This window comes from Pseudorasbora parva, chromosome 18 (assembly GCF_024679245.1).
Source record: "Pseudorasbora parva isolate DD20220531a chromosome 18, ASM2467924v1, whole genome shotgun sequence".
In the NCBI taxonomy this organism is placed as follows: Eukaryota; Metazoa; Chordata; class Actinopteri; order Cypriniformes; family Gobionidae; genus Pseudorasbora; species Pseudorasbora parva.
In genome coordinates, this window is record NC_090189.1 from 38,372,842 (window position 1) to 38,390,757 (window position 17,916).

The 17,916-nt window shown below is 41.9% G+C and overlaps 1 protein-coding gene across 2 annotated transcripts in view; it reads left to right on the forward strand.

The window, feature by feature from the left end:
* The window catches only part of LOC137046909 (gamma-aminobutyric acid receptor subunit beta-2), a 141,036-nt gene that overhangs the window by 100,718 nt on the left and 22,402 nt on the right, over positions 1 to 17,916 (forward strand). For both annotated transcript variants that reach the window (XM_067424371.1, XM_067424372.1), the window contains 3 exons: positions 5,115 to 5,252; positions 10,662 to 10,814; positions 16,176 to 16,420. In XM_067424371.1, coding sequence (XP_067280472.1) covers positions 5,115 to 5,252; positions 10,662 to 10,814; positions 16,176 to 16,420 — 536 coding nt within the window. The remainder of the gene's footprint in view (positions 1 to 5,114; positions 5,253 to 10,661; positions 10,815 to 16,175; positions 16,421 to 17,916) is intronic.

Below are 17,916 nucleotides of genomic sequence, written 5' to 3' on the forward strand. Positions count from 1 at the left end.
GGTGGGGCGATGTAGTTTGGGGCTGATACACGGTATTTATTTATTTATCTCTGCATATCCCTTGCCCATCATGCAGGGACAGTGGCTCATTGTTTTGTCTTCTGTATTGGAAGACAAAAGCAAGAGAGAGCTAGACTTCCCCCAGCCCCATATTAGCCAGTTTTTACGGGCCAACCACCGAATAATTTATAATTTGATGCATTTATATTGCACTTTTCTAGGCACTCAAAGCGCTTTCCATTTATAAGTGGGGAATCTCCTCAACCGCCACCAATGCCAAGCACCGAAGATACCTATTGTAACTATTGGCATTCTTATTATTATTATTCTTCCGTTTCTTTTTCTTCGGCTGCTCTTGAGTCTAGGGCAGCCCTAATTCATCTCTACCTCAATCCCTCTTGCGCCACCAATTGTCCAAAGTTGCACTCAAATTTATGCGAAATTTATGCGAGTGTCTTTAGCTCCATGCCCTGACATTACTAAAAAAGTTTTGGGTTATAACAACATTTCCAAAAATGCTAATAACTTCTGAATAAATTAACCTTTCCTGATTCCTGGGTCACCAATTTTGTCATAGTCGCCGAACTTCCTGTCCGCCATTTTGATTTTCTTTCCAAACCTACTTTTTCTAACTTTTTCCAACAAAATCGAATCATATCCTCTTCAGTCCATGCCGGCAAAAAGATATGGATTTTGTGTCTATAGGCAAAAAAAAATTGTGTACAAATTTGAGGCAAAATATTTGAGGCATGATACCAAAATGACTCTGGGGCTGTATCTCTTCAATTCTTTGCCATATTGACATGTATCATTGTCACCTAAAGCTTAGGCCTTACTCTGCAAGAACAAAGACATTTTTTTGTTTTGTTGAGGTGGCAAGAACAAGACCAAATTTAGTTCTGGCCAGGACATTCCATACTTCACGAGAAAAGCAGGTGCCGAACAACTGTGTTTCTCCGAATTAACCCCGTCCACTTAAAATTTCTGACCAATAACACAATAGTTTCTCGGACACCCTCAAGAAAAAAGTTCTGCTCAGATGATGTGTCGAGAACAAGCTGAACTCCCAAGAATTTTTTGTGGAGTATGTTGTAGCCTTTTCTCTGACCACACCACATCTTTTCTTTCGGCTGTTCCCTTCAGGGGTCGCCACAGTGAATCATCTGCCTCCATCTATTCCTATTCTCTGTATCTTCTTCTCTCAGACTGACTACCTTCATGTCCTCCTTCACTACATTCATAAACCTCCTCTTTGGTCTTCCTTTTGACCTCCTGCCTGGCAGCTCTAACCTCAGCATCCTTTTACCAATATAGTCACTCTCCCTCCTCTGAACATGTCCAAACCATCTCAACCTGGCCTCTCTAACTTTGTCTCCAAAACATCTCACGTGCTGTCCCTCTGATGTACTCATTCCTGATCCTATCCATCCTCGTCACTCCCAAAGAGAACCTCAACATCTTCAGCTCTGCTCTTCCTCTAGCTCTTCCTCCTGTCTTTTCCTCAAACCATACAACATCGCTGGTCTCACTACTGTCCTGTACACCTTTCCTTTCATTCTTGCTGGAACTCTTTTATCAAACAACAGACCTGACACTTTTTTCCACCCATTCCGACCTGCCTGCACACGCTTCTTTACCTCTTTTCCACACTCCCCATTGCTCTGGACTGTTCACCCTAAGTACTTAAAATCCTGCTCCTTCTTTACCTCTTCTCCCTGTAACCTCACTGTTTCACTTCGTTCTCTCTCATTCACACAAATGTATTCTGTCTTGCTGCGACTAACCTTCATTCCTCTTCTCTCCCGAGCAAACCTCCACCTCTCTTGACTTTCCTCCACCTGCTCCCTGCTCTCACTACAGATCCCAATGTCATCCGCAAACATCACAGTCCATGGAGATTCCTGCTTGATCTGTCAGCCTGTCCAGCCGATCCTTGATGCTGTCCCACCATTACCATGAAGTCCTCTGTCTCACCTACGGCACACCTTACCACTGTCCTACTGCTCTCATACATATCCTACACCACTCTAACATACTTCTCCGTCACTCCAGACCTCCTCATACAATACCACAGCTCCTCTCTTGGCACTCTGTCATATGCTTTCTCTTAATCTACAAAGACACAATGCAGCTCTTTCTGACCCTCTCAGTACTTCTCCATTAACATTCTCAAAGCAAATAATGCATCTGTAGTGCTCTTTCTTGGCATGAAACCATACTGCTGCTCACAAATATCCGCTTCTCCCCTTAGCCTTGCTTCCACTACTCTTTCCCACAACTTCATTGTATCGCTCATCAGCTTAATACCTCTATAGTTTCCACAACTCTGCACATCTCCCTTGTTCTTAAAAATCACCACCAAAACACTTCTTCTAAAATTCCTCAGGCATCCTCTCACTCTCTAAAACCTCGTTGAACAACCTAGATAAAAACTCTACTGCCATTTCGACTAGACACTTCCATACATCCACTGGTATGTCATCAGGACCAACTGCCTTTTCTCTCTTCATCCTCTTCAAAGCTCTCCTAACTTCACCCTTGCTAATACTTTCTTCTTCCTGCTCAACAATATTTGCCTCTACAACTGTTCTCCCCCTGTCATTTTCCTCATTCATCAGTTCCTCAAAGTACTCCTTCCACCTTTCCCTCACCCTTCTGTCACCTGTCAAAACATTTCCATCTCTATCTTTAATCACTCTAACCTGCTGCACATCCTTCCCATCTCTATCCCTCTGCCTCGCCAACCGATACACATCCCTCTCACCTTCCTTACTAACTAACATTGCATACATGTCCTCATACGCTTTCTGTTTGGCCTTTGCCACCTTTATCTTAATCTCACGCTGCATCCCCCTATATTCCTGTCTATTTTCCTCTCTCCCCCTTCTTCCTAGCTAACCTCTTCCTCTGGATACTCTTCTGGACTTCCTTGACTTCTTTCCTCCTTCCAGATGACACACCTAGCACCTTTCTACCAGTCTCCCTGATCACTTTGGCTGTAGTAGTCCAGTCATTCGGAAGCCCCTCCTGACCACCTAAAGCTTGTCTCAACTCCTCCCTGAAATCCACACAGCACTCTTCCTTTTCCAACTACCACCACTTTGTCTTGTGCTCTGCATTTACTCGCTTCTCTTCCTCACCACCAGAGTCATCTTACACACCACCATCCTATGCTGTCTAAGTACACTCTCACCTACCAAAACTTTACAATTGCTAATCTCCATCAGATTACAGCATCTACATAAGATATAGTCCACCTGAGTGCTCCTGCACACAGAAGTCATATTTGTGATATTTGCATAATTTACGTTGGATGTCCTTCCTGACACAACCCTCTCTATTTATCCAGGCTTGAGACTGGCACAAAAGGTACACTGGCGTGTGACCTCCTGTGGCTAGATTGGTCACAGTGCCACCTATTGGTCGAAAGTGATGAACCATTAAATCATATTACTATTGACTGTATTTATAATTTTTCAGCCATTTTGCCTAAAATTATCTGATGCGGTTGGTCTGATGCTCCCAGCCATGTTGGCATGATTTATTGTGTGTTTGTGCTTGGCTCGATAATTGCTGCTTGCAGCTATATATTAATCAGATCAGGCTAAGTCTCACAGTGCGAGTCCACTACAGTGACTAAACTCCACTCAGTGCCGCTAGCAATGCTATATAAAGCCTCCACTTTGGGGTGTGTCTGTAGCAAGTGTCTTTCACCATTTTTGTTCCAACACACACGTAATATAATCATCATAGACACACGTGATTAAAGTTAGGAAGTTAACACAGTTTCAGCCGATCTTATGTTAACCTTGAGTAGAGTTGCATCCTTCATATCTCAAAAAAGTTTTACCTGTGACTAACGTGATCGTACATTTAAATAGAAAGGTAAATGTTAATTCAAAATGAGCCTGATGGAAGAGAAATCAGCGTCTTAGGTTAACATCTATTTAAAGAGATAGTTGTCATCATTTACTCACCCTAATGTCATTCCAAACCTGAAAGACTTTCTTCCTGTGTTGTTTTCAGAAAAGAAAATCATTTGAGTCTGTTTTGTCCATTCAATAGAAGTCAAGGACAGCCTAACCAAAATGGTTTGGTCACCAACATAATATCTTCGTGTTTGCTTCATGTAAGAGAGAAAGTCATACAGGTTTGGAATGACATGACATTATTTAACAGCAGTACATTTACTTTACTGCATCCTAGATCAAAATCAAGTGTTTTACTGTCAATTGCATTTCTATGTGACAAAAATGCAATATTAAGAGCATGTGCAGTGAATTCAATAATATGTATCATTATTTGTTACTGACCTAGTTTTATTTACTCGTTTATTTACTCCAATTTAAGGAACTAACCTCAGCATAAACACTCACGGGGGAACTCGTCGGTTGGATGGGCTAGATGTGACAGATTTGAGCCCCAGCCCAACTAAAAAAATTAATAAAATAAAATAATAAATCAGACAACTACATGCGGCACAAACACGTTCCACTGTTATTCGATTAAAACATCTCGTATATGTCATGACGCTTACCTCAGATGTAGTAAATGTCCACAACTGAACTTGATCACATTTTACATCATTTATAATTCTTCACATCTTAGCATGCCTTGAATGATTTAACATGTTAAATTATGGATATGCAAGGTTTATAATGAATCAAGACACTGTTTGCTGTAGCTGACGGTTCATAACTTGGCACAGTTAAATGTATCCAACCATTTTAGAACAAATAACAAGAATTCATTTCTTATCATTCAAGAACTGCTTTACACCCCCCCCCCCCCCCCTCCAGAATTTACTATTGTATTTTGTGGCATCTGTCCAGGCAACATCACAGCTGTTTTTTTGGGTCACTAACTAATCAACTTAAGTTGCAAGTGTGTGTTCATTTGTGAAATGGGTTGGGATGTGCAAGATTATGCAGATAAGCTAGAACAGTAGGCTGTTTGATTTCTTTCTTTTTTATTACTTATGAAATTGTAGTGATGGCAGAATATGGCCTATTTAGTGGCCAGATTAATGACAGAGACATTAGAACGACCACAGAGACCTCAATCACATGACCACCATACATATATGTTTTAATATCTGTATGTTTCTCCCTCAGATGGCTACACCACAGATGATATTGAGTTTTACTGGCGAGGCGGCGACCACGCTGTAACGGGGGTTGAAAGGATAGAGCTTCCTCAGTTCTCTATAGTGGACTACAAACTCATCTCGAAAAACGTTGTGTTCTCTACAGGTAATAAAACCAGACTACAGAACACTATAGGAATAAATCAAGAACTAAATGAACTATGTCACGTACACACACAAAGGAAATGGTGCGAGGACTCAAGTGCAGAAAAGGATATATTTATTATAACAAATAAAACATAAACTCAAAACAAAACCCACGAGGGGGAAAAACACACAATAGAATAATACAATATAAACTTAAACTGAACACATACCACAAGGAAGTCACAGGGGAACGGAAGACGTAGACAGTACACAAGGATCCAACACAGACTGACAAACACAAGGAGATTATAAAGGGAACAAACAAGGCAGATAATGAGGGAGAACAGGTGGGGCAAATAAACCAATAATCAGATAACAAGAAGGGCGGGGTTGACAGTAGCACATGCAAGACATGACAGAACCCACATGTGCACACAAGACAGGACAGGCATGTGACATTACCCCCTCCTTAAGGAGCGGCTACCAGACGCTCCACTAGGGACGGGCGGGACAGACCAGGGAGGGACGGGAGGGACAGACCAGGGCGGGGCGGGAGGGACAGACCAGGGCGGGGCGGGAGGGACAGACCAGGGCGGGACGGGAGGGACAGACCAGGGGGGCACGGGAGGGACAGACCAGGGGGGCACGGGAGGGACTGACCAGGGGGGCACGGGAGGGACAGGAGAAACAGACAAGGAAGGAACAGACAAGGGAGGGGTCAACAAGGGACACATGAGGAAAACAAAAAGTTCAGGCACCCAGGGCGGCGCAGGGAGAGCAGGACGCCTCAGCGGCGCACGGAGAGCAGGACGCCTCAGCGGCGCACGGAGAGCAGGACGCCTCAGCGGCGCACGGAGAGCAGGACGCCTCAGCGGCGCACGGAGAGCAGGACGCCTGGGAGGCGCGGTGAGAGCTGGACGCCTGGGAGGCGCGGTGAGAGCTGGACGCCTGGGAGGCGCGGTGAGAGCTGGACGCCTGGGAGGCGCGGTGAGAGCTGGACGCCTGGGAGGCGCGGTGAGAGCTGGACGCCTGGGAGGCGCGGTGAGAGCAGGACGCCTGGGAGGCGCGGTGAGAGCAGGACGCCTGGGAGGTGCGGTGAGAGCAGGACGCCTGGGAGGCATCTCCGGCCCAGCGGCGTCCACCGGAATGCGATCCACCAGCACAGGGACCACCGGAACACTATCCACCGGAACAGAGACCACCGGCATCGGGACCACCGGAACACGATCCACCGGCACAGGGACCACCGGAACACGATCCACCGGCACAGGGACCACCGGAACACGATCCACCGGCACAGGGACCACCGGAATACGATCCACCGGCACAGGGACCACCGGAACACGATCCACCGGTATAGGGACCACCGGAACACGATCCACCGGTAAAGGGACCACCGGCATCGGGACCACCGGAATACGATCCACCGGTACTGGGACCACAGGCACAGGGACCACTGGAATACTATCCACCGGCACAGGGACCACCGGAACACGATCCACCGGCACAGGGACCACCGGAACACGATCCACCGGCACAGGGACCACCGGAATACGATCCACCGGTATATGGACCACCGGAACACGATCCACCGGTATAGGGACCACCGGAACACGATCCACCGGTATAGGGACCACCGGAACACGATCCACCGGTATAGGGACCACCGGAACACGATCCACCGGCACACGATCCACCGGCACTGGGACCACCGGAACAGGCACGGAGGGAGCCTTCCTTCTCCTCTTCCGTCTGGAGACCACCGGAACAGGGACCACTGGAGCTATCCGGACCCTGGTCCTAGAGGGACTGGAGTCCAGCCGGTCCACAAACTCCCAAAAGTCTGGATTCCCCATTTTCTCCACCTCGGTGGGACTGAGAGGCATGTCCAGGCAGAGGTTAAAAACCTCTGCCTTCTCTGTGTCGTTAAGGTACAGGTGATGCACCTCCTTGAGGAATTGGCCGGCGAACTCTCTTACACCCGCCCCCTGTTGGCGGATGTATTTGGAGTTCACCTGCCGCATCACCTGTACGCGCCTGGTTAGCTCCATAGTCCAAAGAGCAAACAACAAACAAAACAAAAACTAAAAAAAAATCCTCTTGCTGAATCCTCTAGGGTTGGATCCTTCTGTCACGTACACACACAAAGGAAATGGTGCGAGGACTCAAGTGCAGAAAAGGATATATTTATTATAACAAATAAAACATAAACTCAAAACAAAACCCACGAGGGGGAAAAACACACAATAGAATAATACAATATAAACTTAAACTGAACACATACCACAAGGAAGTCACAGGGGAACGGAAGACGTAGACAGTACACAAGGATCCAACACAGACTGACAAACACAAGGAGATTATAAAGGGAACAAACAAGGCAGATAATGAGGGAGAACAGGTGGGGCAAATAAACCAATAATCAGATAACAAGAAGGGCGGGGTTGACAGTAGCACATGCAAGACATGACAGAACCCACATGTGCACACAAGACAGGACAGGCATGTGACACTATATTAGATAAAGTAAAGTCTTTACTTTATTAAAAGACCAGTTTGCAGCTCATTAAAATAGTATTAGTGTTCTCAAATACAAAAACAAGTTCCAATCATCAGACCCATTTATTACATATACACATATGCAGTTGGCTCTAGTGGGCAGTGTCTGCATAAACAGTGATTTATTTAAATTTTTTATGAACTCTCTAATTTTGGCATGACTAGCGGTACCCTAGACCCCAGTGGTTGTATGAATTAACCCTGGTCTGAGAATGAAAAACACATACACTAAAAACAAGATACAGGGTGTTCTTATAAGTTATTTAACAAAAATGTTGTGTGACCACTTAAATTATTCATTGACTACATTTTCATATTCATGAATTTGTCATACAAGTCAGGAGGTTATCTGTAAATGCAGTCTTTGGAAATGACATTTGGTTCAGCATGCCAAAGAGGATGAAGACTGTGTTCTGATGTTAAACTTCAACAGCTCTAACAAGCTCGCTTTTAACAAGACGACTATGCTGTTAAGTCTAGGGGCTCTTTCATACACTCGGCGCAATAGGACGCCAGGTGAGACGTAACTGTGTTTTGCTAGTTTTAGCCTAATGCAGATATCATTTTCACATCCGTGTTGTTTAAATGGCATCTGTTCTCCCATGGGCATCTGGTCTGAAAACCAGGTGTGTTCAGGTGCATTGTTGGCTTGTTATTTGCTCTAAAGTCAATAGCGCAGTATTTGTTGTGTTTTTTTAAAGGGTGTGTTAGCAACATGTGCCTATAGGTGATCAACAGCATGTGTACACTCTGCTTATTACACACACAGGGACATGCAGCAGCACACACACATATTTAATATTAAAACTAAAAGGATTCCTCTCTGGAGAAGCGTTCAGACTTTCCACTCGCCAAGTCCGCCATGTAAATAGTGAATCTGCCATGGTGTGAGCGCAACTAGCTTTTCAAGGGAATGGGAGGGAAATATATAAGCATTTTATACATGTGGCTTATTGATTGTGATCTTGTTTGGTGCATGGGGTATTTTCATCCAGGTTCATTTCATATCCTCGCCTTTCCCTGAGCTACAACGGGCTAAAGGCACCCCCCCCCCCCCCCCCCCCCCCATTATTTGTGCTGATTTCATAGTTTTTATGTAAGTACATATAGGCTAAGTAATCTTTACAGATAAAATATAAATAAAAACTTTTTGCCAGCATCTAAAAAATGCCATACAGGTTGCATGCATCTGAATTAGTCATTCACAGTATAACATAGTTTTGGATGAAGTATGGAGTATGGAGTACTTTTAAGTTTTTAATCACTGAACATCCTGATGTACATGTTTCATTCGAATGCATACACCATGTTGTATCAATCTTTAATGAAGCACCATGAGCATTTGCTATTACTGACTGAAACCTTAGTCATCACTTTCTCGTGCAGGATTTAAATGCTAGAGATTCAAGATCATTGTATGAAAACATATGGATTCGGAAAATTTGCATTACAGCGCAAGAATAAAATGGATGACTTTTATGAAAATTTTACAGTGTGTTTGTGGTGCATTCTACGGTCATTTTTGAGCCATAACGTTGTCCAAGTTGCTACTCCATTGGATTAATGCTAATGCACTTTCTTTCTTTCATTTTTGGTACTTCATCATCATGCAGTAACATGCTGTTATAACAAATTATGTATTTGTAGAAACAGTCACACAGGCCCCGCTATGACATATGGTACAATTTTTTTTGTGTGATACCCTTTTCTGATCCGTCTCCTGCTCTCCTTCTTTGTCTTTTCCTTTTCCTTTCCCTTCCTCCCTCTACTGTCCCATTTTAAGAACAATATATATATATATATATATATATATATATATATATATATATATATATATATATATATATATATATATATTTTAAAAAAAATATTTCATAGATGTGCTTTCCTGCATTATGGTGCGTTTTAGGCCATATCCCCCTATACCAAAAAAGACCTCAAACCAGTCAATACCAATAGTCTAATAAAAAAGCTATATTCATTTAACTGCCATAGAAATCAACAGTTTCAGAGATAATGATAATGAACAAGTTGCATGTTTTTTTATGCTCCGTGTCCAGACAGAAAAAGTGCTGTTTACTAAACGATTGATTGGGCCAGACAAAATTACAGAAATCACTAAATTATTTACCATGGCTATAGAGTAAGGGTAAGACGCATGGCATCAAGTTTGACGCGTATCGCGAGCATAGGTTTGAATCCGCCTTTTGCCACACTCGCTCTACTCCCTTTACAGAAAGGTATTTATTTTCAATAAAAAAAATAGAAAATATTAGAAAAGGGGAAATAAAGCGTTTTAACATGTGTTTAATAATACATTTCTTAATAAGTTTCTCGGTTAAGGGGTAGTCAATGTAAGCAGACATGTGGTGAATTAGAGACGATAAAAGTGAGTGGGTCCAATATCATTGGTCTTAAAAAGTGGGTGGGTCTTGTCCCACCCACACACAATGGTTCTGACGCCCATGGGAATATGTATATACCACTAAAGGTTCTTTATGCTGGAAAAAGGTTCTTAAGTTTCTTTAGAATGTTCTTTTGCATTAAGGAGAAAGTGTTTCTTTTAAAAACTGTGGACTGAAAGGTTCCTTTGGGAACTATTAAATAATTCTCATGGCAGTGATGCTAATACTCCCCTTTAGAACCTTTATTTTTAAGAGTGTAGGCTGAGTGTTATCCTAGGCTTACAAAGCACCATGCACAAATGTATATACATATATCACAGAGGCTAGTACACAATATGATGCTTAATTAGGATTAATAGAATACGTTTTGAGCAGGGCTTGTTCTATAACATAATATATAAGCATTTTATACATGTGGCTTATTGATTGTGATCTTGTTTGGTGCATGGGGTATTTTCATCCAGGTTCATATCCTCGCCTTTCCCTGAGCTTCAAGCTGAAGAGAAACATTGGCTACTTCATTCTGCAGACCTACATGCCTTCAATCCTAATCACCATCCTATCATGGGTATCCTTCTGGATCAACTATGATGCCTCGGCTGCCAGGGTTGCTTTAGGTAGGTGCACACAGCTGGTGACATTTATTTTATATATATATGTATATTCACCTATCCCTATCCACGTACGTTTCTTCTGTGTCGTTGGTTGAGGATTCTGTTACAGCGCAGCAGTGTTCTCTCCCTCTCTTCTGCTCTGCCTTTCTCATATGTTTGTGCTCCAATTCAGTGATATTGGGAAATAAAGCAAGCAAGGTCATCCATTATATACATTTACTGCAGATGCGAAAAAAAAAAAAAATTCATTAAGAAAAAAAATAATGATAATAAAAACACACTAAAAGCTAGCTCACCACAAAAAAAGTTGAGTTTTACATTCTTGTGTTAAAGTCACGTTCCTGTCTTGTTCTGTTTTGTTTAGTTTAATTACATTGCTCTGTTTGTTTTCATTGTCACCATTTGCCTGAGTTGTAATTATTTCATTATCATGGTTCCTGATTACTGTCTCACCTGCTCTCTGTTCTGTTAATGATCTTCCCTTGTGTAACGGGCTAAAGGCACACCTTAAAAAAAAACATTGCTTTTCACTACTCCCAAATTCTATGATTGCAGAAAAAAAGAGGTTGTATTGGACATTGATGGAGCATCAGATTTTGTGCGAAAATTAATCATAAAAATTGTATAAATGTATGGGTGGCGACACACAGGGTAAAACCAGCATGGGGTTTTAATAAAGTCTAAGTTAATACTTGTTCAAAACAATCACACACTTCAGCTTGTTTATTTTTGGGGGAAAATACATTTTTGTTAAATTACAATTACTGTAATTAAAATATGTTAAAATAAAATATATTTGAAAAATACAGAAACAAAATTATTTTAAAAAGTAAAGATTCTTGTTATCTTATTTTTGTATATTTGATATATTTCTATATATATATTTAAAAAATATTGTTAAATATGATGGATTCATTATAAATATGGTGATTATCTCTAAGGTGGACAACCAACATATTATACTGATATTTCCCATCTGAATCTATCCATGTCATGACAACAAATGTCAAAGTCAGCGGCTGTTTATTATCATTTTAAATATTGTGCCCTTTACCCCAAACACCATACTTTTACATATTCTTCCATTATTATAAAACTGTTGCTTTAATTTTCTTAAACAACACTGAAAATCATTAATAAGACCTTTGTCTTAACATTAATTTAATCGATTCAAATAATTTTAGCGATTCAAATAATTTTAGCGATTCTCATTTGTTACTTAAATCTACAACATTTTAACCTCTTAACTGTCACCCTTCTTTTTGAAAATAGATGTGAAACTGCCCTAAGTTTGGTTTTGATTTTTGTTATGGCTTTAAATTTACTGTAAATGAAATGCACTATACTCACTCTCTCCGTTTAATAAATATGATCATTATTCTTCATTCTGCATCACACATCTCTCTTTGTTTGGATTACGCTACAGTTAACCGTGACAGCTAGTAACGCGCCGATCTTTACATTTGTACATTTAGTCAATGTTTTTTTTTTTTTTATATGACTGGGACATGTTTCAGGAGATTCACCCCAAGTATATCCTTTGTTGGAAGTATTTAATTAAACATATTGACAGATGTATACTGACTTGATTTGATCCTTTTTTTAGACGGAAAAAAGACTCTCTCTCTCTCTCTCTCTCTCTCTCTCTCTCTCTCTCTCTCTCTCTCTCTCTCTCTCTCTCTCTCTCTCTCTCTCTCTCTCTCTCTCTCGCCTCCACTTTTCCCCCGTCATCACTGATTATGTAAGGCCGAGGCAGCAAGCGTGCAGTCTTCTCAGTGTGAATAAAAGAGCACTCTTTGTGATTGCTATCTGGCCTGGCCTCATTATTCCACACAAGTGCAAACCACTGTAGCATTTAACAGAATGCTGAATGATTATGGATATATATTTTAGGGTGGCCAGATATGAGTGTTTAGATCTCATACTGATTAGAATAATCAAATATTTGGAAATATATGTGCATCTGCATGGATAGACCTAGAGAGTGGTAGGTTTCCTGTGTGTATTAATACAGTAGGGTGTTTCAAGTGCATACTAACCCTCTGATTTAGCCAATACCACGAGGCAGGAGTAGGAGGATGGAATCTGCTGTACTATTGGTCAAGCTTAATCAGGTTTAAATTGATTTCATATGAATATTGCACTTTCAGTACTTGGCAGTTAAAAGAGATAAGAAACAGTGCAGGGTGAAATGTTCCTTGACAAAGAGGTTTCAATGAGATGCCTTTAGCACCTGTTATAGTGCAAATAATAATGAAAACATTTTTTTTATGAAGAATAATAACTTTGTACCTCATACGCTCTGTAAAACCCATCCACAGTGAATTTCATGAGAATTGTCAGAATGACAGTAAATTTCAAAGCATAAAAACAGAACAATTTCTTAATCACTGTTGAGAAACAGGACGGCTTTGTGTTTCACCAATTAAGATGCCGATGATTTACTTTATGAAAAATCATAACATTTTAAGATTCTGAATCATCAACTGGAAGAAAAGAATTCAGATAACGCCCCCTCAAACATGCTCATGTTTTTCTAACTTTCTAAATGAGGACATACTTAGATTTTTTTCAAATAATCCAATTGTCACGCGCTGGCAAGACATGACAATCCACAAAAGATGCTTGAAGCAGAAGAGCAATAAAAACACGTTTAATAAACACCAGGAACGATACAGAGAAAAACCAGCATGAAACTTCAACACAAGACAATGATCAGATGATAACTGAGGGTGTAATACTTAAAGGGTTAGTTCACCCAAAAATAAAATTTCTTTCATTAATGACTTACCCCAATGTCGTTCCACACCTGTAAGACCTCCGTTAATCCTCGGAACACAGTTAAAGATATTTTAGATTTAGTCCGAGGGCTTTCTGTCCTTTTAATGTAAGTGTATGCACACTTGTTGACCACGGCCGATCACGGCGGCCGTGGGACCTGGTGTAAGAACAAAGAGGCGAGAGAAATGGAGCCGGGAGCACGAGGAGCGACAGAACGAGAGAGGGGAGAGAGGAAAAAAGAAAAGGAAAAAAAAATTCTGGTCCGGTTCCCCGACACACTTCCGCTCGGTCCTCACCAGCTGAGAGGCTCTTCCTCGCGGTGCCATGCGATGGTGCTGGACGCCCGGTGGACGGTCAACGTAAAGTCCAGGCCTGGTCCTCTCTCGTCTTCCAGTGTCTTTGCTCCTCCTTTTATACTCTCGTCACTCCGCCATGGTGAGACGAGAACGGTGTGTCATGCAGCTGGCGCTCATTATCACTCGCCACCGGCCGGCTCTCACGGTCCATCGCCTCGCTGCTTGCCACAATCATTAAAATAGTCCATATGTGACATCAGTTGGTTGGTAGACTCATTTGAATTATCGACAATACATTTTGGTCCAAAAATAACAAAAATTTGTTACTTCTGTTATTCAGCATTGTCTTCTCTTCCGTGTTCCTCAAATAAAGATTCAAACGGTCATAAATCATGATTCAGATCGCGTGTCAAACTGGATAGCTGCTGAAATCATGTGAAATTGGCACTACGAATCACGAATCAATCTGCTGATTCACGACCATTTGATTCTTTATTTGAGGTTTTTTAAGAGGAAAAGAAGACAATGCTAAATAAAGTCGTATTGTTTTGTTATTTTTGGACCAAAATGTATTGTCGACGCTTCAAAAGAGTCTAACTAACCAACTGATGTCACATATGGACAACTTTGATGATGTTTTCATTACCTTATGGACCTGGACAGCAAGTGTGCATACACTTACATTCAAAGGACAGAAATCCCTCGACTATATCTAAAATATCATAACCTGTGTTCCAAGGATGAATGGAGGTCTTACAGGTGTGGAACGACATTGGGATGAGTCAGTAATGAAAGAAATTTCATTTTTGAGTGAACTAATCCTTTAAAGCTAACAAGACTGAGAGAAGGACAAGTGTTGGTGATCAGTTAACAAGGAGTTTCAAGGAGCAGATTCGAGAGTTCTGGAAACTGAGACGCATTATGTTTCCTGATTCAAGGGCTGTATCCTTTTGAAGTCCGCATTCGAAGGCTGTTTGTGTCACTGCGGCATGGCGAAGGCTGTTCCAATTCAAAGACTCCTTCAAATGTGGCCTTGAAATGTGCCCTTCATTTTACAAGAAATGAAGGATACAACAGATGGACACTTTGTGGCCTTGCCCATCCCATAATTTGTTGCACATCACCAATGACAATAGTTTATTGATTTATTTTGATGGTATGACCTTTGAAGTTTCAAACTCCTTTGAAAGATGCAGCCTTTGAATTGGGACACAGCCAGAAAGTCCAGGAGGGTAATGGAGTGGATGTCGGAACAGGGACGCGATGCAGGGCCAGGCCCGTGTGGAAGTGGGCCTAGAGACCAAGCCGGCCGTTCCAGAAACCAGGGCAAAGCTGATAGTTCAGGGTGTCAGGGGGGAGCCGGCAGAGCAGGAGACCTCCAAGGCGGAGCAGAACACCCCTACAACAGTACTGAAGACTTCATTGGAGCCTGGAAGATCATCACGGCATAGCAATTGGAACAGATGATCACCATGGCATTGCAGGTGAATCAAATGACCTCCAAAGTAGAGCGGAAGACCACCACAGCAGAGCAGAGGGTACTGAAGATCCCCATGGCAAAGTAGAAGACCACCAAGATGGAGCAGACTAGACTAAATACACCATGGCGGTGCAGAATACCCCTACAGCAGTTCTGAAGACAGCATCGGAGCCTGGATGGTACTGACGGTGCTAGATACAACGGCATCACTGAAATGTAGCACAGAGAGATTATTGACGGCCTAAATGGCCATAACAGGGAGCTCAGAGAGTTCAATATCGATTTTAGTGACCCTGACAGGAAGTTCAGAGCGTTCAGATTGGGCCTCCTTGGCTTGGACAAAGATAACAGGCAGCACAGGTAAAACAGAGTTCACAACAGAAGCCACCGTCTTGGGAGGAGCATTAGAAGTGTGTGCGGCCCAAACACACAAGATGGTGGCAGCCATCACATAATACATAGCCGACAGTGGCAGTAACTCTCTGTCGATTAGCTCATTATTATTCCCAGGGGTTTCCTAGTTTTCTCATTAGCTCTTGAGTATTTATACACCTATGTTTTCCCTTGTGTTTTGTCAGTTGTTGTATCCCCTGTTTTTGATTTTTGGACATTTTAATATTGTGTGTTTTTGTGTTGTAGTTTCCAGTTTCCTGGCTTTTTGTTTTGCTCTTTTCACTTAAACAATTAAAACAATTCTGCCTGTTTGTTCCTAGTTTTGATAATCTATAATTCCAAGAATTATGGGTTCTCAATAAAATCCAATTTTTGCCATTCACACCTTTAACAATAATTTCCTCTTGAACCTAGGCATCACCACTGTGCTGACCATGACCACCATCAACACACATTTGCGCGAGACTCTTCCAAAGATTCCATATGTCAAAGCCATTGACATGTACCTGATGGGCTGTTTCGTCTTTGTTTTCCTGGCTCTGCTGGAGTATGCACTGGTCAACTACATCTTCTTCGGCAGGGGACCGCAGCGGCAGAAGAGAGCTGCAGAGAAAGCCTCCACAGCCAACAATGAAAAAATGAGAATGGATCCCAACAAAGTATGTTTGAAATTCAAACACTACCAAAAGTGTATAATAGCTGTACAGCCACTTTAACACAGGTTATACATTTATAGTAGGGGTGTAACGGTTCACAAAATTCACGGTTCGGTTCGATACGATACACTGGTGTCACGGTTCGGTTCGGTACGGTTCGGTATGTTTTAGATACAGCAAAAAGAAAAAATTGGCAGAAATGACCTTTTTTTATTATTTTTTTATTAAAACTAACAATGTGCTGTTCTCTATGAACATTCAGCATTTATTTTATGGTTCTTTTAATAAGTGGTCGTAAAGTGACCCCTTCTGTTCAAAGTTGGGTACTGCACATAATATTGTCCTTATATGATGACATCACAACCGTGAGCCTAGTTTCAGCAGCAGCAGAGAAGAGCATGCGGTCATGGCTTCTATCGCTCCTCAAATTTAAGTTGTTTTGAAGGCACTTTCGGTATGTACATGATGCTACATCATTATTTCTATGCATATTTACTTTAAATTGTTATATAATATGTCAAATGTGGATTTCTTCTTTATTTTGTGAATTGTAAGACCAATTTCTGATATAGTTGATGCTAACTATGTGATGTAAATAGCCTTCATTGTGTTATATGAACATGTAGACGCTTTACATTTACAGTAGAATTCTGTATTTTGTATTTCTACAGTTTTACGTTATTCCTTGGGCAACAGTAAAGCTTGAAAATCAATCCCTGTGTCTGTTGTCTTTGGGAGGCGTTATCTGACTGCATACTCAAGCAAGGCGTTTGAGATAAAGGGCAGAATAGTAAAACGAAAATCTTCGATGACCAACTTCTATGTTCTAACTCCACGGCGGGGAGCAAGCAAGTTCATGAGGTGATCTTCTTTCAACAATGTCAAAGTCAAGCTCCAAATCTGGATCACTGAGGCGAGTATCTAATGCATCATGTTCGTCACGAGACTCGAGAGGCTCATCAGCTGTAACCACAGCCGCTGCAATGGCTAGAGCAGAGGCCGAAGCGGCTAAAGCAGAAGTAGCGTTTGCTAAGAAAGAGAGCGAACTGAAAATACAGAAAGCCCAGCTTGAGGTATCACTAGAGACTTTAAGACTGGAAAAGAGAGCTGCAGCAATACAAGCGAAGGCAGAGGCTTTAGAGACAGCAGCAGAGCAGGAAAGTAGAGGGAATTTGAGTGTAATAGAGCTACCTATAGAAGATTCAACAGAACGCACACAGGCTTACTTATCAAATCAGGCAGATAGTGTCGTGGATTCACAAATGCCAGTAATGGACGGCCCGTTTCATGATAATGGAGGCATAAACGTTTCAGAAGTACAACCAACACAGACTACTGAATCGTGCTTGCAGCAGGAGGGTCAGCATAGTTTTTATGCCACACCACCCAAGTCTCAGCCTACCCATGCAGAGGGTAGACAGTACCCTATCATTTCTCAGTCCATGGATGTACGGTTTAAACACCCCGTTCAGCATGAGGCGTTCTTCAGGTCATCCCAC